At 44.7% G+C, this 19,786-nt stretch overlaps 2 protein-coding genes across 3 annotated transcripts in view; one reads left to right on the top strand and one right to left on the bottom strand.

The window, feature by feature from the left end:
* Positions 1-523: 523 nt before the first annotated feature.
* On the bottom strand, positions 524-14,978 carry WDR5 (WD repeat domain 5). Its single transcript, XM_075772744.1, has 14 exons — positions 14,828-14,978; positions 12,950-13,139; positions 11,987-12,095; positions 10,585-10,658; positions 9,561-9,650; positions 8,796-8,885; positions 7,500-7,583; positions 6,342-6,397; positions 6,136-6,182; positions 5,271-5,346; positions 3,884-3,917; positions 3,338-3,412; positions 2,636-2,723; positions 524-1,643 (listed from the first exon to the last, which is right to left on the bottom strand). Exons 2-14 carry the CDS (start codon positions 13,028-13,030, stop codon positions 1,543-1,545), a joined length of 1,005 nt encoding a protein of 334 aa, XP_075628859.1. The 5' UTR covers positions 13,031-13,139; positions 14,828-14,978; the 3' UTR covers positions 524-1,542.
* The window catches only part of BRD3 (bromodomain containing 3), a 50,721-nt gene continuing 45,639 nt past the window's right edge, over positions 14,705-19,786 (top strand). The window contains exons 1-2 of one of the 2 annotated variants that reach the window (XM_075772742.1): positions 14,705-14,818; positions 17,028-17,180. In XM_075772742.1, the coding sequence (XP_075628857.1) occupies positions 17,133-17,180 (48 nt within the window). In that variant the 5' untranslated portion in view covers positions 14,705-14,818; positions 17,028-17,132. The remainder of the gene's footprint in view (positions 14,819-17,027; positions 17,181-19,786) is intronic. The other variant, XM_075772740.1, reaches the window with a different exon arrangement.

Here is a 19,786-nt window from a genome sequence, read left to right as displayed (position 1 = left end):
CTTCTTCGCCAAGGCAGTCTCTAGGCAGGCACTAGAGAGGTTTGTACTGTAATTGATTTTCAGTTATTACCAAGCACACGAGGTCGATATAAAAAAAAAAAATGGATTTGTGCTTCACCAGGAACAAAACATCCCCTAAGAGCAGAGCCTTTGGAGCATCATAAAACTCGTACCTTGACGCTAACTCCCGGATCATCGCTCAGCCTGCCCTGCCCCTGCACGGAGGGCAGCAGGATTCCTTTCCCCTTAGCTAAGGATCCCCGCGAGGGTTTGTACTAATGTTGCCTCTGCTGAGGACACCTCCAGTTTAATCTTCTTACTTTCTTTAAACAAATTTTGACTTGAGTTATGCTCCTCTCTTCTTTCCCCACAGCAGATGTAAAGCACCACACTGCTCCTCCTCCTTTCTTCCTCCTCCCCTCCTCAAAGGAGCTGCTACACAAACACTTCCTTCAAAAGGTGTTTTTAAGGGACGCTTCTTTGGACACGGGCACTTCACATTAGTACACTCTTACCACAAACATACACGTAAAATCCCACCTTTTTATTATGGCATATGGTTTGGGGTTTTTTTTTTTTTTTTGGATGTGTAAATACCACATGGGTATGACAAAAAGGGAAAGAAATACCAATGCTGAAACAGATACAGAGTCATGCCATTATCAATACAGTTTCATACGATGGATTTTTCAAGATACAAAAGTCTGGGTTTTTTTTTTTTCTTTTTACACTGAAATAACTTTACAGTGTTCTGTGAGCTTGCTTTATAACCAGAAGAGAAAAAAAAAAATTAAAATATGCTGAGAACAACTACAAGCAGGATTCATTTTAATGGTTAACAGAAGAACTGTAACTTTCCTCTAGAACAGCATCTATTAAACACACATAACAAGAGGTAAGCAACTATACAGAAGGTAAGAGGAGATTTCACCACAGGAGTCAAGTCAGGGGCAGGAAGAGGGAAATCTGGAACTGCATGGTTTTATTTGGTCACAAAGTTTGAGCTGAGTGTTTAAAATGAAGCACCCTTAAAGATGCAGTACTCCTATTTAAAACAATACAGAAACTTCCCAAGAGACTAGAACCTACATTCTGGAAAAAAAAAATAATACAAAATTAGACATTTAAAAAAAAAATCTCCACACCATCTCTAGGCTTGTGACTTAACTTACTGTTACAAAGTAGACTGGCAGCTCCTCCTTAAGCAGCAACAGTGCCCAGAAGTAATGCCACCATAAAGTACAGTATCTTTGGGGTGTCCAGGACAAGGCTGACACTTCTAACGCGATGTCAGAATGATCCATTTGTTTGCCAAAAGATTAGGCAAGAAAAGGAGACACTGCATCTTTTTTTTTTTTCCACCACGTTGCCCGGTTCTAGCAAAGAGCTAAGACGTTTTCTTTGGGCCAAGACTAACAGAAACCACTTTATCAAATATTCTTCAGGTTTCCTGCCAAACTGGATTTATTATTCTCATGTGGGTTTTTAATACTTTTTTAAAAACATTTTTTCCTGACAGTCTCTGAAGTGATACTGGAACGTTTAACAGTCACTCTTCCACAGTTTAATTGTTTTGTCGTTTTCTAGTGCTGCTGATGCAATGATGTTTTCTGTTGGGTGACAAGCTGTTGAGATTACAACATCTAAGCAAAAGGAAAAGATATAAAAATATTATTTACAGCAATGAAATCTGGTTCAGAGCAGGCATTTCTGAAAGTGAATGTGTATTGCTACTGCATTTTAAAAGAGCATAGCCAAGTTACTCTTTCCTTGTAGCAGAATTACAAACACATTATTCATAAATATTTTCCAACTAATGGTTCTCTGTGAGAGGAAATACTAGCAAAAGAGAATTGAGAGTAGTAGTTGGAAAGTGCTTTCAGAATGTAAGAACTCTCTAGATTCTAGTTCTTGCTTACTTCACAGGCAAAACTCTTGGCATATTATGTCAGACACAGCTAATAAAAACCCAGCTCAGTTTTTTCTTTCCATGTAAGGTATTTTCAACATGCTATTCAATGCTGAGATACCACTTCATCTTCAGAGCCGTGCCTAAAAATGAAAACCTGCTGCTACTGCCCCAACTCACAGTCCAAATCAACGATCCTACAAAGGAATAAGCGTGCTCGGATTTCTCAGCACAATTCCTTCTAGTTAGCACAGGAAAGTGCTCTCTGATGGGATTGAGACTGAAGTACCCACCAGGTGACGTCTCAATACACGCTCAACTCTGCCTTCAAGAGCAGGCATGCGTACAGACGTTTACAAACAGCAGGACCGCGTCAGTCCTCGTCCTTTCAAGAGCTGCAGCTTTGGAAGGTGTTAATAGGCAATTCAAAGTCACTAATGTTACAAGTCGCTTAAATATCATGACCAGTTCTGAACTCAAGGAAATCTGTTTTGTAAGCTGATGTCAAAGTTCTCACAGTGAAAGAATAAACACTTGAATTGCCTATAAAAAAGCCTTCATAAAAAGGAGTGAACTCCTAGGGTTCAATTAAGCTTCAGCCAGTCAAATATTTATGGGTCTGACAGTCAAAACTAAACATCAGAGAGAAAATGCTCTAAGCTAAGCTCTCATTACAAGCTGACATGAGGGATATTCCATCAATAAAACCAAAATCCTCTTCCATACCTGTGTGTCCTTGTAATTTCTGTACAATCTCTTTCGTCTGAAGGTTCCAAATATAAACCAGGTTGTCTTCTGAACCGGACACGATCCACTGGAGAGGCAGAGAAAAACAACACAGTTATTTTAACCTTTCTCCTCATCTACATCGAACTGCTATTATTCAGTACACATTTCACTGTCATCCTACGAAAGGGAACTTGCAATATTATACGACTGCGCGATGCGGTTCATTCTCTCAGCCCCCACTCAGCACGTATACGCAGCAGAAAGCTTCGTTCCACCTCGCGTACGCCGGAGGAGGAAAACTAACGGAGCAAAAGGCGCTAAGGTGGTTCTGCGTTAGAACTTAATCTCTGCTGATTTGTTCTGTCATCCCAACCAGAACATGCCAATCTATCACCTGGTGACCGGCTGCTGTGCGGCTACAGCCAACCGATGCACAAGCACCCGCTCTCCTGCTGCGGGAAAGTCCTTTGCTGCTGCTGCAGTGGTGGAGCCTGCAATCAAACAGCGTGCCCACCTAGAGACACAGACCCCAGAGCTGCTCAGAGGGACTTTCCTAGGACACCTTCTTCTCCCACCGCACCATGGCACCTGTGACCCACCACCCACCAAAGGCAGTTTCCATCCCCAAACTGTTTCTTCTACAGGGAAAAGCAGTAAAAACCGTACATCGGTAAAAAAGCATCTCAAATAAACACTAACCTTTCCACCAGTTACGGAGAAATTTGCAAATATGCAGTACTTCTCATTTTTGTGTCCTGTGTACGTCTTCAGGCACTGAAAGTAAAGAGTCACAAGATGTAAGTACAGCTGGGAGACAGTTTCCTCAGTCAAGGACAAACTCTCATGGCAGAACAGACTAAACATATCTGCTTGTGTTTCCCACACGACTTATCTAGAGGATGCAGAGGACATCTCTGCCCTAAAACAGTAAACAATTTTGAAGAAAAAAACAAAAAAAGCTTTAAATTTGTCACAATACTACAGAGAAAGACAGCAACAGCAATTTATTGCTCTCAAAGAGAAAAATGCAGAAATACAGCTTTACTTAATGTCTCAGGGCTATGCAGGAGCCCGATCACTTTTTTTTCCCCCAAAGGCATCTTTAGTCCTCTCCAATAAAGGGGTACTAACACTTTTTTCCTACAGTATTCATAAAATGTTAAGCAAGTTTAAAAAGCACATATGAAATCCAGATTTTCCTATAAGCTTAGTTAAGTCTACACAGTGAGACAGGATTGGTTTTACCTTTCCTTTGCTGTAGTCCCAAAGTTTAAGAGTGCTAGAAAACAACAGAAAAACAAAGATTTTAGTTCTTGGGTTTTTTTTCATCTGACAACTTTCTAGCAGCAAAAAAAGTTTCTCCATACCAGAGTTCTTAAAGTCTACATGGCTCACTTTAGCCTGGCTTTGGACTGTAGCTTTAGTTAACTCCAAAGTATCAATTTTACTGCCATGCCATTCATATTCTCCTCCATAAAAAAGGGTGTATGTAAATATTTCCCCACACCTGCAAGTTTCTTTATAAATAATGACCTGACAACTAGGGAAACAATGAGCAGGGTAACAGACAAATTACAGTGAGAAGATGAGGTGGTCTGGCAGACATCCCCCACCTCCCAATGCATTCAGAAGATTCAAACAGATTTCATTAGATATCATCTTTCTCAGGGTGAGAAACCCACTAGAATCAGGGATGGCCCTACAAACTATGCCCTTTGCTCCAGCTGTTTGAAAATCAAATCCTGCTGAAAGTAGACCAAATTAAGACATCCTCAGCCCGTTCGCACTTAAGCCAGCGCAGAGCAAGTGAATAAGCAGCTACCAAATACAATTTGGACGTGAAGCGAGCCACTTGTCTTAGGCAAACACTAGGCTCTTCCACAGACTAAGCCAGCCCCGTCCACGTCCAGACACAGACCGTCCGTACTGATACCCAGGCTACCCCCAGAGCTTGCAAAACAGTCCCTTCCTCTTCCCCAGGGAGCCTAACCTGGGGTTTCCCTGCTTTTCAGTGACTCGTTGAAAGAGGCAGGCAACAGTCTGTGGTATCTTTTGTACAAAGATGCTCAGACAGGGAGAGCATCAACCTCACGACCTAGGAGAGAAACATCTCACGAAAGCAACAGCATCATTACCGTCTGTGAATGGAGACGACAAACCAGCTACTCCCTTCTTAGTTGCTGCATGGAAGTTCTCCAGATGAATCATATTCAACACTATCAGCCCACCTGTACTGCTTTAGTGCCTTACACACAAAATTATTTATATATTGCAGCCTTTTATAGGCTGGATTTTCTGTCTCTCGATCTTACATAAGAATCATACAATTAATGCAAGGAAACGCTGAGGTTTTGACAGGTAGAAGAAGGAACGAAGGGGTGTTGCAGTCACTAAGCAGTGCTAAAAAGAACCAAGTCCTGCCTGTGCCCTTAGCAAAGCAGAACACCTCGCAGGCTTTTTAGGTTGGATCGCATATATGAACTTTTGTAGTACCATTACTATGATAGCTAAACACCAGCAAAATAAAGTTTTATCTGATACTCATAAACACGTCAAAGTTGTGTTGGTTTTTTGGGTTTTGTTTTTGTTTTTTTGTTTTGGTTTGGGTTTTTTTTGTTTTTTAAATACTTACTTGTCCAAAGTTGCAGCTAGTATGTATTTGCCATTTGGGGAGAATTTCACAAAAGACACAGGAGGGTTATCATCATCTACAGTGAAAATAAAAGTGATATTAAACAGCGCACAGTTGTATTATCTCATTGACAGAGAATTTCTTTTGACAATAAATTGTTAATTGTTTCACTGAAACAAGCTTTCAGTTTTGTCGTCCTTTGGTACTTCAAGAAAAAGAAGTGTAAGAAAGGTGATTGTTTTCAGTAATTTAAGAAAAGGATATTAAGCATTTTTCTCACAGACATTTTAAATAACTCTTTGTAACTGGACTTTCCTTCCTTGCATCAATACGTACCAGAGCAAGACCATATCTCTACCTTTTAAAAATCATTATATTAGAATACATGCCATTGATTTGCAGTGGCATATAACTTGTCTATATAATGCTTTATAAGAATATGAAGGACTAGGGAACATATGCCAAACAGGTGGTTTCCTTTTATTAGCCATGTTCACAAGATGCCTCATGCATCTTGCAGTAAAACCAGGCAGTTTCTGCAGTCACAGACTACCTGTTTTCATCACATCCAACAGCACAAACAACTCTGTTGTTACAGCTTTGAACCGCTGCACAGCAAGCACTACAAAGCTGAACAGCAGAAAACTTTGGAAAACTCTCATTTGACCATCTATACTACCTAACGCTCAAAGCTTAAAGTTCCTCCTATTGCAAGAGATAGGAGGGCAATACCATACTAACAGAATGGTAGGGAGACAGCAAGTCAGAGCTCAAGCAAGCCACTCTTCTCAGCAATGACGCAGAGTATCTACATCACAACTTAACAGCAAAGAACGGAGCACAAACAACAAGTATTCCTACTTACCGATCAGTGTTTTCAAGCACTGGCCTGATGCTGTATCCCAGATTCGACTATTAAAAAAAAAAAAAACAAGAATCATTACTATAGGTTTATGAAGTCTTTGTTCTCATTTTAACATTACAAATACAAGCTTTTTTAAAAAAGTCCTTTTTAAAAAAAAAAAAAGCAAACTGTTTGCACAGTGCCACAGACAAGAAATAACCGCTTACCAGAGTCCATCATAACTACTTGACACTATCAGGGATCCATCACGATTAAAATGCACCTGTAATATTATAGAAGGGGAAAAATAACTTTGCTGATGTTCACAAAGATCAAATTTTTAAGCCCTACTGAAAGTGCTTATCTTCCCTTACTGACACTGCAATTCATGTGGATAGAAGCAGAAAGTCAACATGACATACAAAGAATAGGCACGAGTTTAGATGGGTAACATGATTAAAACCAAGACTCCCCCCCCCCCCCCCCCAGTTTGTCTGGCATAATTATAAAGAGGGAAGGATGTTAACTACAGCTGTTTGTTTAAACAGCAGGGACTGGAATACACGTTTCTTCAGAAGCTAAAAAGAACACAGGAACACACAGATCCTCTGTTCAGGCAGCATTAGCCGCTTAAATAACAGTAGTATCAAACCTGGGCATAGTACGTTGTAACTTCAAGGGCATAGAATTTAACCTCGTATGTAGCCACATATATGTTTTAAGGTTAATTTGTTCCCTTGAACTACACCTCAAAATACTGCGATTTTAAAGAATAATTGCTACTAACGTTCATTTGCAAGCGTGAAATATCTTTTACACATGGCAGAACAATCATGTTATGACAGCAGTGGTTTAGCACATCTGAGGCTCAAATTTTTCCCCGTTTCCTTAATTTCAAGGATATTAAGAGCTGAACACCTTCTGCTTTTCCTTCGTTTGAATGGATACTGCTGTATTCCAAGCTCCTTTTACCTATTAAATGAATTATATTTGAAACGGAGCATATTATGGAACAACCCTGCTCTGGACTTCACTAACAGTTTGGAACAACACGAAAGCAACAGACGTACAGGCTGTTCTCTGATCCTCAAGTGACCACAAATCTGTGCCCCAGCAGCAGACTGCTAGACTCAGGCATGGCTGGCACACCACTAGTCACTGCTCCCCTCAGTAACACCCAAGAATGAAATCTGTACTGATTGTACAGAAAACACTCTTCATCGAGCAATGACCACTGGCAAATCCGCCACAGACCATCCACTACACTGTGTAAGAGCTTGATAATAAGAGTTAGAGCTCAAACCCACTTCTCTACAGAGGTAGGAGAGGAGCTCTGCTAAACAAAATAAGCATGTTAGTGTGTTCGTTTATTGGGAGGCACTTACAGCTGAAACTGGGTCAGAATGAGCAGGCAACGTCTTGAGGCACTTCCCTGTTTTCACATCCCATATCCTCACGCTTTCGTCAAACTGAAGATTGAAGAAATGCACAAGGTGGTTTAATGATGCACCTATGCGAGGCATGCACGGTGTTACAGCTTGACTAGATGCACTTGCCTTCCTCCAGCTGCACTGCAGCTGCATCAGAAAGCCCAGGACACCAGCACTATGGAGGGCAAGAGTAACAGACTGGGACCACAGCACCCTGAACTCTTCCTCTCCAGGCAGGAAACCTGCACGTTGAGGGGGGGTTAAGGGCTTGGCTGTGTCCCCAAGCAAGGACAGTGGTGGCACCACACAGTTCACCTGACTACAAGCTGTCTTTGTGGAGGAAGACAGAGAACTGAAATGGTAAGGGGTTGTGACCAGTACCCCTCGCTCCCGACCCTCGGTAACGTGGCTGGCATAACTAACGCCATTTTATAAGGCCAGCAGCCATTCTCTGTGACTGAACAGGTCATGTACTTGTTCCCTTTCCCTCATTATCAGGCCCTGAAGCTCCTGTGAACCAAGCAGACAAACCAAACAGATTGCTTCTTCCCCTCCCTACCGGCCTCAAGACTCCTGGGCACCAGGCTGATTACTCCCCTCCTCGACAGCCTTGAAGGTCCCAGGCACCCGGCCAGCACGGTGGTTGCGATCACCCCGTCCCAAAACAGGGAAGCATAACAGCACACAGAGCGCTGTCTGCAAAATTGAGCAGTTCTAAGTCCTAAGCGGGGAACCTGGACCAGAACTGCTGCTGGACAGTGAGAGCATAACCCCCCAGTAGACAGGGATGCCCCCACCATCGTCTGCTTCCTCCAAGGACTGACTGGTATCCTTTTCCACGATTTTTGAGTCTAGATTATGATTGTTATATTGATACAGCTAACCATGTATTAAGATCTGACCAAATCTGCAGAGTGCCCAGGTGATCAGAAGTCATACTTTAAGCTAGGATCTAGATGATCAGAAATTCTAAGTTAAGTTGTATTATAAATTCTGTATTACACTACCTACAAATTGTACTACGCTGATTCTGCTGGTAGAAACCCTGGGCCATACTAATCATAAATTCTGTGCTATATTAATCATAATACCCTATTAACAAAATAAAGCTTTAATTACAACTACGATTTAGTGCCATCATCATTCTGCCACGGATCCCCCTAAAAGAACCTGTCCATCCCGTTAGTGTCGGGTCACAGGGGTGTGCAGCACTGGCTTTGCACAAAGGAGAAAAAATAAATAATCACTTACTGATCCAGAAACGATGAGGTTTGACTGAGGGTTGAAGTTGCAGCAGAAAACGTAGTTACTGTGCCCTTTCAACGTCTTTAAGCACTTACCCTGAAATAAGATTTAGCAGAGTTAAACACACAGCATCCTTCACAGCCATAAATGCATTCGGATAAGCTGCGTTAAGGTTAATCACTGCGCAGCACACAAAGAAACCATCTCTAACCCCAGATTTAGATGGGCAAAGGATCAGCTACAGCAAAACTACAGCAAAGAAAAACCCCACATTTTTAATGACTGCAGCCAAGTTGCAAACCCTTTGGACAACTCAGGAAAAACCAAGCCATTTAACACACCTAATCAAAATTCAACCAAATTATCCATTTCTCATTGTCATCGCAGAAAAGGAAAGGGGACAGAAGAAAAGCCAAGTGAAGCTCTGATAAGAAGTTACAAAAGGGTTTCATCCAAGCGGCTCCTTTTAGAAATAAAGCCTGCGGTTGCACTGCCATTACAAGGCTTAAGCACTCTCAGAAGATAACCAGACTCCTCATGGTACCCGTAAGTACTCCCCTCTTTCCAAAAGCAGACAGCGTAACTCACTCATCCTCACAGCCCACTCAACCAGCGGCTCATTATAAGCAGGAAAGAGTGAGTATCACCCAAAGAGGAGACAGCGCTTAAAACTCTTTCTCTCATCACAGCACATCAAAGCTGTCTCTCAGAACATGAGTTAAGATGCCAATGCTGGGGAGAAGGAAGGTAAATAATAGTTTCTGCCCTTACCGAGCTTACATCCCATATTTTGAGAGTTTTATCATCGGAGGCAGAGACAAGAAGGTTGGAATCTGATGACCAAGCAACGTCAGAGATACCCTAAAACAAAGGAAAACAATTCTCTTCTCAGCTCTGTATGTTCACTGGCACAGGAAAATGGAAAACACAGACTGTGTATTATATTCACAGCAGAACCTTGAAAGAAAATTCAGCATCGAGAGTCAGGAATTCATTGATTTGACTAGGTTAAAAGCTCCTTTGACACTTGTTCATTTTAAGCTGAGCCATATACTCCAAAAACATCAATGGCTTGTTCACATAGCTCCTACTGTGGCCACCAACACCCTTTCTTGGAATTCATAAACACTATGCTATATAAACTAATCTGAATAAGTGGCTTCTCTTCATGAGAAATGGCTTGCTCTTTATGGTCTGAGTCCCTAAAGGCTGGAGAAGAACAAGATTCTACTGGTTTTTCTTACGGTGAATCTTCATTTTTGCTTATGAAACTTCAGCATGTAAGAAACTTCAGAAAACAAAACCAAAGGGGTTTGGAGTTTGTGTTTTCTTTAGAACTTTGCAGAATGAGTAAGTGTTGTGTTTATGTAGGCAAACCCACAAGAAAAATTCAATCTCCTTAAAAGGCAAGCCATTCTGCTCCATATACAAAGGAAAGATGGAACAGGACAGTGTTACAGTTTACAGGGATTTTCACCCAAGAATGCACTGCCTCATGGCTGAGGTTGGTGTTCCTGAAACGGAGGGACTCAGGAAAATGGCTAGGCAGTGTGCGTGCAGGTACAGCCTGCACCTCCTCCGTATTCCCAGCCTGACCTGGTATCACTTCAGCAATTGCTGTCCCAGGCTGTTGCGCAGGGCTGTATAAACAAAGAAGTACAAAACAAGACTGAAGAACAAGCCTTCTACACAAGTCAAACTAACCAAGAATGGAAATTTCTGGATGAGGAAAATAAAGCAAAATTGTTTACAAGTAAATTTGTATTCAAGTGTACAGTAATCTCCTCATACTTACCAGTTTATGACCAGATATTGTTTTTTCAAACTTGCCATCATATGCTCCCCAAATTTTAATGAGTTTGTCAGCAGCTGGAAAAGAATGTGCCAGTTAAGAGATTAACAGCGCTAACAGATAGAGCTGTCCCTTCCATGCGGAAAGAAATATGTTAACTACATCTCTGCAAACAGTGGGTAGTTCTCCCTCCCCAAGCAGACCTACATGTATAAAGTAATGTGTAATTGGTAAAGAACAGCTTCATACATGCCAAGCTGCAGCAGCTGAGATTACATAAACCGCCTGGAATGCACAGTCTCCGGTCGCTTTAGTCTCTCTGATGACAACTTGGGTTTCTACTTTTGTTTTACATTGCCAGTGGTAAAAGTAGTACTGTTCCATGAGGAATGCTGAAATGCTTTTGCCCAAAAAGAACCAAAATTACACCACAAGCTGGACTGAATTAATGACTGCAAAACCCCAAACATATTATCCATGTTAACTTGCAAAACATGCCAGAGAAAGAGATTGATATTTGCCAGAGGTAGAAGTTGGAAAACCTGGGTGGGGGGAGACGACACAGTTTCATGAGGGCACTGTAACATAAAAAAGGTTTATGTACGGTACACTGCACTGGTCTTACGGCTATTTGCAGTTAAGCCGAAGACCTCAGTCATTCCCATGTCTGGAAGATGTTCGAGTGGCCCTCGCTATCATATTCAACAACGTTCTTTTCAATTTCCCTTTCCTTATAAATAGAGCCTCTCTGGATCACCGAGCGTTTCCATTTTCAAAGGAAAGCTGTCAAGCAATGTTGACTACAAAAAAATTTTTAAGAAACACCAAAGCTGACAGGAAGAGGACTTGATCTACCACTTAAGACAGCAAGTAATGAAACACTATTTCTAACAATCTTCTGCACATTTCACTGGGGCAATCAAAGGCCCTGATGTATTAACCACCACAGGTACACTGACAGAAACACACGGCCACTTCTCCGTATCACATTCTACAGTCCAGTCTAGTATTTCCCACAGCTAAGCTTTTGCCTGCAGATACGGTACACGAAGTCTAATTTAAAAGGTTAAGGTATGTCTTTAGCGATACAGAAAAGCACCAGGGTTTCCTTTGCACAGGAAAAAGAATCATGGTTTTACACATTTGCTCAGTAAAGAAAGCTGAACAGGTGAGGGAGGACTCTCCAACTTGGCAACGCGTAGAAGATCCAGTGTTCAAAGTAAGAGAACTTAAAAAGCTTAAAGCAGATTATCTCAAAGACTGACAGCTTCGGTATTGTTCCTTTTAAGAAAAACCATGACACCACATCCCTCCTCCATCTGATGGAGGCAACACTAAAGACAGGCAGTTCTCCACGGCCCACATTTGCATGTTTTAGAGGAGATAAAAAGCAAGCAATACTTACAGGAGCTGGCTAGCCACTCTCCGTTAGGACTAAACTTTACCGATGAGACTGCCTTTGTATGTCCCGCTAACGTGAACTTTAGAGCATAGTTTGGTTTTACTGGTGCAGGCTGTAAGAAAAATACATATGAATGAGTTGAATAAATTCCCAATGTAGTATCTCAGCCTGTAAGAGACTGGGTCAGTACACAGTCATGGACTGCAAGGATATTCACCATAACAGATTCCAGCGTTTACAATATTTCCCCCCCTCTCCAAATTCAAAAAACAAAACAAAACCAGCACCCTTGCTGCCTGCGGCCAGCAGTGCCTCACAGTGACATGCACAACACCAACTCATCCTTGATATGAATTTCATCCAAGCCACTAACAGGTGAGAGTAATCCACCAGTCCATCCATAAAGCGCTTGGTAGATCAAAGTAACGCTCTTGGTACTGACCTGTATAGTGTTTTTAAGTGTTTGCAGTTTTCATCTTTATCATGAATTAAATCACAAGCCAATTCATCCATCCCCCATTTTTTCCCTTTTTCACCCTTTACAAAGGCTTCATGGCTAGACAATAACATCTCCTTTGAGCATCTGCAGGCTTCAAAGAATCTGAATAACGACCGCTTCCCCGCTTTGCGACTATGATCATAGATTGGTCAATTCTCCGGTTACCTCTAGGCATCCCAAGGATACAACCAACCTGCCTTTTTAATGCTCAAAGCGACAGGAAGTCTTTCATTAGCAAGAACTTCCACAAAACCAGAAACACCCTAGCGCTACAGAAGAGGCTGTATTCCATCCGCTTTTCCCAGAAAATCCTCAGCACGTTTTCACCTCGAGACAACAGCAGAAGCAGAGAATTGGAGATCTTAATCTATAGGAGAATTCCATTCTCTGATTCTGGTTTGCCTGTTGAACATGCAGGTAGCTGCCCTGCGTATTTACAGGGATATTGTTCGGAGCCCCACACACACCTTGCTCTGATTGGTTGAGGAGGAAGGAGTAGATTGTGTTTTGGTGGATTCTGCATCTGGCTTCTTTTCTTCTGTTGCCATGGTTCTGAAGCTGGCAAGTGAGACTTATGGTGCTTGAAGGAGAGAATGAATGTGCTGCTTCAAAAGGCAGCCCTTGCCACAGAGAGGAGAACCGCACTGAAATGAAAACCTGGAAGAAAAACAAAATATTCTCATTAGCTGTCAAAAAGATTCTAAGCGGCTAGAAGGATGAGATTAGCCTAACTGCAGGTTGCCAGAAACCAGTATGAAAAACCATATTCTCTATCTGTTCAGCAACACGGCAGTATTTTAGGCCTTCAGACCTACTAACGTGCAAGACCAAGAACCCAAGCCATGGCCTTTTATCGCTTCGCGGAAAGCTTTTTTCCACTCTGCTCCATTCCAAACAGAAACAAATCAGAATGGCTTTTAGGTGGGGCAGGTGTGTTCGCATCGTATTTCCCAAATACTTCTAAGAAGTACTTGGCACACAGTAAATACAACTGTTTGTACAAAAGGTAGAAGGAACAGTCCAAGGCCTTTTTTTTCCCCCAGGTTTACTGAGGTACAGCATACAAGATCAGGAGGAACACAAATAACAGGCATTTCCAAAGCTTAAGCCCCTACTGCATTCCTTTCATCCTGAATGCAAGTATTTCAGTCTCCTATTTCCCTCCTAGACAGTTTGAGCGTCAAATCATACCCCCCTCGGCCCGAGACTTTCACCCGAGTGAAAGCCAGCGCTGTACGTGTCTCACCAGACTTGCCTTCTGTAACAACACCCGATCGAGTGCTGTGCCAGTACTCGGTAATCAGGGCCGACGCCGCAGAGGGAACAAACCTCCACTGCAGCTCAGCTACATTGCAGCTTAGTAACGGAATTACCTCCGGCCCGCACAGTAAAGATTTGTCTTTAAAGTACGCTCGCAATATCCCACCGCTGCTACTATTCTTCTTGCCGGTGGCAGCAGGTTTGGGAGGAAGAGCATTCGCTCTTCCAGCAGCTACTGGCATTTTAAGCATCTCCTTCTCGGGAGGGGAAGGGAGGGCGCAGAGCAAAGCGCTACCAGTTGCCTGTCTGCTTTAATAACCCCTCTCCACAGCGTGGGTAAATAATATCGTTGCAGCGTTGCAACAACGAGGAATTAAAGTTTTCTAACGCAGATCAGATTCCTTTCATCTGGAACTAATCTGGGAACTTCGGCGAGCAGGCGTGCTGCTGCCAGCGCTCAGCTCCGCCTGCACCGCGGCATCCTCCCCGCACAAACCCGAGCGCCAGCACCCCGCCAGCACCCGGCTCCCACGCCCGAGGGGTTCGCACCGGGGCGACGCGGGTTCCCTGCAAACGCCCAGCACCGGCACAGCCCCCCGCCGCCGGGCAGGCGGGACCGACACACCCACCGGCCCCCGGCGCCACGGCCGCCGGCTACAAACGCCCCTTCCCCGCCCGGCCTCGCCACGCTCGGGAAGGGGGCGGTCGGGGCGGGCAGTTCCCCGCGGGGAGCCCGAACCGTCGGGGGGGGGGGGGGGGGGGGGGGGGCGGCGCGGGCACGAGGCCGGCCCCACCGCTGCAGCCCCTCACGGCTGCGAAGCCACCCGCATGCACGCGCGTCTGCACCGCCCGCGGCGCGCGCCGGCCCGCGGGTCCCCGCGCGGGGAGGTGAGGGCGGGAGGGTGGCGGCGCGAGGCAGGGCCGGGCTCGGCGCGCGCCCCCCGCGAGGGGGCGGGGGAGGGAAGCGGGCTCCGCGCGCTGCCTGAGGGAAGGCGGCGCCGCGCGCGGGAAACGGCGGTGCGGGAGCCCGGCGGTGAGGAGACGGTAGGGGAACCGGCCCGCCCCCGCGCCTCTCGGTGACTTACCAGGGGAAGGGGGAGGGAAGGGAGGGCCGCCTCCTCCGCGGCGAGGAGGAGTGCGGCCGCGGGAGGGGAGGGGGGGGAACGCAGCGGCGGCGGCAGCTCCGGGGCCGCCAGGCGGGGGAATGTGGGAACGGCGCCTGCGCGGTCCGGGCCAAAGGCTGCACAATGCCGCTCTCTCCCGGGAGCGCTACGGTACGGCCCGAGAGCCAAAAAGGAGCGCTTGCGCGCGCGGGCGGTGCCGGAAAGGGGCAGGCACCGCCTCCGCTCCGGCTTTGCTCCCGCCTCGCTCCCGCCTCCCCCGCTTGCGCTGTGCCGGGCTGAGCGGCGGGGCGGGGGCTCTGAGCTCTCCGTCGTGCTTTGCCTCCGCCGCGGGTGACGCCCCTGAGCCCGGTGGCTCCGGGGGGAGCTGGCGTCCCGGGCAGCCTGCCTGCCTGGCATGTGGTGTGGAGCGGGTCCCCTCAGGGCCGCGTCCAGCCCTGCGTGACCTTCCCCCGTAGCACGGATCACGCCAGGCGCTGGCGGCCAGGTACGCGGCTCCTAAACTCGTGGGGACGGCTCTGCTCCCGTGTGCTGAGGTGGTTCGGAAACCATCGGACCTGGCTGCGGGGGGGTTAGATGTTGTTGGGTTGTTGCACGCAAGCCGGCCCTGTTGGAAGCGTACACCAGTACCACAGATAAAAACCACTACGAAAAGACCAAGCTAAATCACAAGGCGGTAATGTATATAACGCATGAGGCTGATGTACGAGCCATTTAATGCCGTAATACTTGCCTGGGTGAAAGTATGCCCAAGGCAGTTCTCCGTGTACAAGGGCCCTGACTCAGAAGTTTGACTTTGATTCATTAAGGCCAACCGGCCAACTTAAGCATGTGTTTAAGCACTTTCTGGAGAGCAGTGGGTTTTTTTTGAACTGCAACCCAACACCACACAGAACACATTACAGTCTGCTTTCGGTTAAGAGGGAAGAAAAGACTGAGACACGTGTCATTTACTGGCCCTTTAACACAGGAAGATCTTTGGGCTCCAAAAACTCTAGTGGCAGTTGAAAAAGGGGAAAAAAAAAAAACAAACCAAAAAACCTCCCAGTGGTACAGTGAAGCCAGGGCCCTTCTCCTCCAGCCTGGAAACCCACAGCAGAAGTCTGGAGAATTAACCCTGCTGTGTAAACTTGGGGAGGTAAAACACAGTTATAAGAGCTGCACAGTCCCCAGAACAGTATTAGAAAACAAATCCAGTTAAGTTCCTGTTACCAATTCTTCCAGATGGTTTTGGCTTGAAGTTTTCACTCTTTTAAAAAATAAATTTGAAATAAAATGAGAAAGCACAAATCAGCAGTAGAATACTATGTATTTATATAACTTTCATGTGATAGGGATAGGCTGTTTTTGTTTCTTTCATGCTGGAAATAAAAGTTTATATTTTGCCTCTCAGTGTCTGCTTTGGAAGTTTTTGCCTGATATTTTTATATATATGTATAAAATACATACATATCTATGTGTAAAAATCCTTATCTATACTGAATAATACCTGTCTGGAACCTGAAAACTGTAGCCTCAACTACAAAGTAATTGTAATCCTGAACAACCCTTTAGCCTCTAAGTGTCCTGGATTTTTTTTTTAAACAAATTTAAAGTATGATAAACTCCATTTGGCAAAGTATGTGGTCACATGCTAGACTGGGTTTTTGACAGCATGGCACTTGCAGAAAAAGCTCAGCGAGCAAGGGCATTTCTCTGGGACTGCACAACGTGAGTACCTGGGGATTTGCACAGACAGCCCGTTGTCTTTGGATGAAATTTTTGTTGGTTATGAGTCATCTGTGAGGGTCTTTCTTGCTCCCCCCACCATGCTGCCACAGCTGGGATCAGCAGGATGTGATATCTGTCCAAATTCCCTCTCTGGAAAAGAGTGGGGCTTGGCAGGCTTCTCCCTCACAAAATCTATCATTTCATTTGGTTCAAAATAGCCTCAACTTGGTGATCTGCCAAGTACACTGGAAAAGACACCTGTCTGAGATTTTTTGGGGGGGAGAGCAGCTTCGTATAATGATAAAAGGGAAAGAAAAGTCCGTGTGTGGCTCAGATTATATGGAAGTGACTGCTTGCAGTGCTGCTGGGATCCCTTTGGATGGCTTTAAGGGTGTCAGGAGCAGAGCTGAGGCCGTGGCTCCTGCTATGACTAATGTATACAATTTTGTCACAGGTTCCACCGAGACCAGAACTAATCCAGTCCTGCAGATTTGATCCAAAGGACATTAATGCTTGCGGAAAAGCTCCTGGTAACTTCAGGACATGATGGATCTGCTGCATGTTAGACCTGACTGCTACAAACAAGCTCATACTTACATTTGCAATGGTGAGTAATAAGGCACTAAGCTTACAAGCTGTGTAAGCCCATGTTTATGTTTTGGCACAATTAGCAATCTCAGTTAGGACTTTTATTTGCTTGGGCCTCTCAGCAGACAGGAAGTGCGGAACAGACTTACTACGTGTTACACGCTCCTCAAGAAACAGAGGGAGGAAGAACTCATGAGAGACCTGCTGCATCTTTTAGGCTTTTAAAGAGCAGCTGATCTCTGACATACTGCTGTTTCTGTGTGGTTGCTAATATGCGGCTCTGTTTTTTTCTAAATCCCAGATACATTGCATTCATATGTTTCTTCTGGGATTTAAAAACAAACACTGAACTTTTTCCAGGCTGGTATTTCTACCTCCCCCACTACAGTATGAATCTTGCCTGCATCGCTGCCAACATTTGTTCATATAAAACTAGGAAATCGTACCCCGGTGGAGAGCAGGTAGGATTTGATTCATTCTGCCCTGGGAGGGATGTGTACAAACACTTAGCCTGGGCACAAGGGGCCTATGGAAGTTGAAAAGCTTCTTTCAAAGTTAGATCACTGAACACTGCATGCAAAGAGCTCCATGTTAGTAAAAAACTGTTAAGAAACAGTCCATGTTTTTGAAGAGAAAGTAGGACTTCATGCAGGATTGGAGTCCAGCAATATGCTATAGTGTATCATTCAAAGCAGATTCCCCCCAATGCAAGTCACAGCCAAGTTAATGCATAAAGGCAGCTGATTTGAGAGCCCCAGACTGAATCACACACGCTCTGACTGCCAGACGTGATGACAGCCTGCCTCTCCCAGCCACTTCAACTGGAGCAGCAGGTTCTCAGCACTTCTGTGAATCAGGAGCTTCGTTCTTGGCTGGTGCAAATGGTTGTAACTCCAATGAACAACAGTTCAATATGATTAACTCATACCCCTGAGATAGTTTTAGTGAAATCTGAATATATCTATTACTCATTGTAATTTAGAAATCAAGATGTTTGAAAGTGTTAGTATTTGGTTAGAGCATCTCTTTACATTCTCTCCAGTCATTGTAAGAGGGCAGGAGGAAAAGTAAGAAAACACACAGGAATCCATTAGGGCTTTAGCCAGCTGAAATCTAGCATGTTCTAGCATCTGTTAGTTTAAACTGCCAACTCAGTAGCACACACTATTCACAAGCTTGCTTACCTGTGCAAACCACTGTGTTAACAGCAGGTGCTAGGTCTCTACATCACACTGAATGTATAACAAAACCATTTAGATACACCTGATTTCCAAAGAAACATATTTACTGTGGCCAAAGATACGTAGCCACATTGGCTGGGCAGTTTCTGTTCACTTCTCAAATTCTGTGGTCATGTCCCTTTCTCCCACAATAGTTTAGGCCTTTGCTCTGCTTCTTTCCGTATATATAAATCTTAGCCCACTGTATCCCAGCCTCCATCTCCTCCAAGTAATGCTTCTTGCTGCATCCTGACAAAAGACACCAAGGTCAGACAGAATATCTTGTGGACTCTCTGTGCCCTTCCTCTCCATTGCAGCGGAAGCCATTCATCTCTTTCTCTGGCTTGAGAACTGTCAATCTGGAAGGCCATTATTTAAATCCACTCTGGACCCTCCATTGGATATTGCCTGTCTCCAGACCAGCATTTAGGTTGTAATCAAAACGTATATTTGCAGATGAACACTTACAAGATCCTTTGGGTCTTGGATAGCTCAATTCTTTCCTGCCTTCCCATCAAAGTGCTGTGCCTTTTGGGGCTTGTAGACAGCCTGGCTCCTGGGTTCCCTGTTTGGGGGCTCTGCTCCCCCTTTTCCAGATGAAGAGTGAATACTGAAGAGACAAAGGTCTTATAGGCACTGAGGAGCCAGCACGGCCTCACCAACTGGTGTGTCCCGGCTCTCAGAACTACAAAGTATGAGTCAGAAGAGTTGAGTCCCAGGTCTGGCTCTGCCCATGATTTTCTGCATCATCATATTCTCTCTCAGCTTCCTCAGCTGAAAAACAGGGCTCATGATATTTCCTTACCTACAAAAGCTGTTAGGAGGATTATTGCATTGTTGTGAATTCCACAGATGAAAGGTACTGCAGAAGAACAAACTGCAATTATTGTTTCAAACCTCTGCCCTAGTCCTGTCATCCTTAACTTACTGAATAACGCTTACTCAATCGAGGAAATCCTGCCACTACAGTGAAGAAAATCATTGGTAAAGATGACTCTGTTGCAATAAGAGCATTTATCCCCTTGTGTTCAACACCCTTCTCTGTGCCACTGGGATGACTGGAGTGATATAATCCCAGACATTTACTACACGCTTTTAAGCAATCTTCTGTTTGGGCACTATTATTTCTTTATCCCAAACATGACTGTTAGTGAATAAATTCTCTTTTTGTAATGTATAATGAAACCCACTCTAGAGATAGCAGCTGCTGGTAATAGGCTCTGCTGTGAGTCCGCTGATAATGTGAGGTCTCTTGGAGCCTATGGTGGCCGATGGTTGACAAAATGGTCAGAATGGCCAAATTTGCCTGCCTTGAGGCATGTGGAGTTTGCATCAGTCTCTCATGTGCATGTAAATGTACAGTGTGCCTGCGGATGTGCCCAGAGATGGAGGGGAGAATCCATTA

Source organism: Balearica regulorum, chromosome 20 (assembly GCF_011004875.1).
Source record: "Balearica regulorum gibbericeps isolate bBalReg1 chromosome 20, bBalReg1.pri, whole genome shotgun sequence".
In the NCBI taxonomy this organism is placed as follows: domain Eukaryota; kingdom Metazoa; phylum Chordata; class Aves; order Gruiformes; family Gruidae; genus Balearica; species Balearica regulorum.
Note: the sequence above shows the minus strand (reverse complement) of the source record. Positions and strands in the feature narration are given on the sequence as shown.

Coding starts and splice junctions, on each gene's coding strand:
- WDR5 (XM_075772744.1), bottom strand. CDS start 13,030: ATGGCAACAGAAGAAAAGAAGCCAGATGCAGAATCCACCAAAACACAA. Junction 6,183..6,341: donor AGTAGTTATGATGGACTCTG/GTAAGCGGTTAT, acceptor TTTTTTTAATAG/TCGAATCTGGGATACAGCAT. Junction 5,347..6,135: donor GTGCTTGAAAACACTGATCG/GTAAGTAGGAAT, acceptor TTTTCACTGTAG/ATGATGATAACCCTCCTGTG.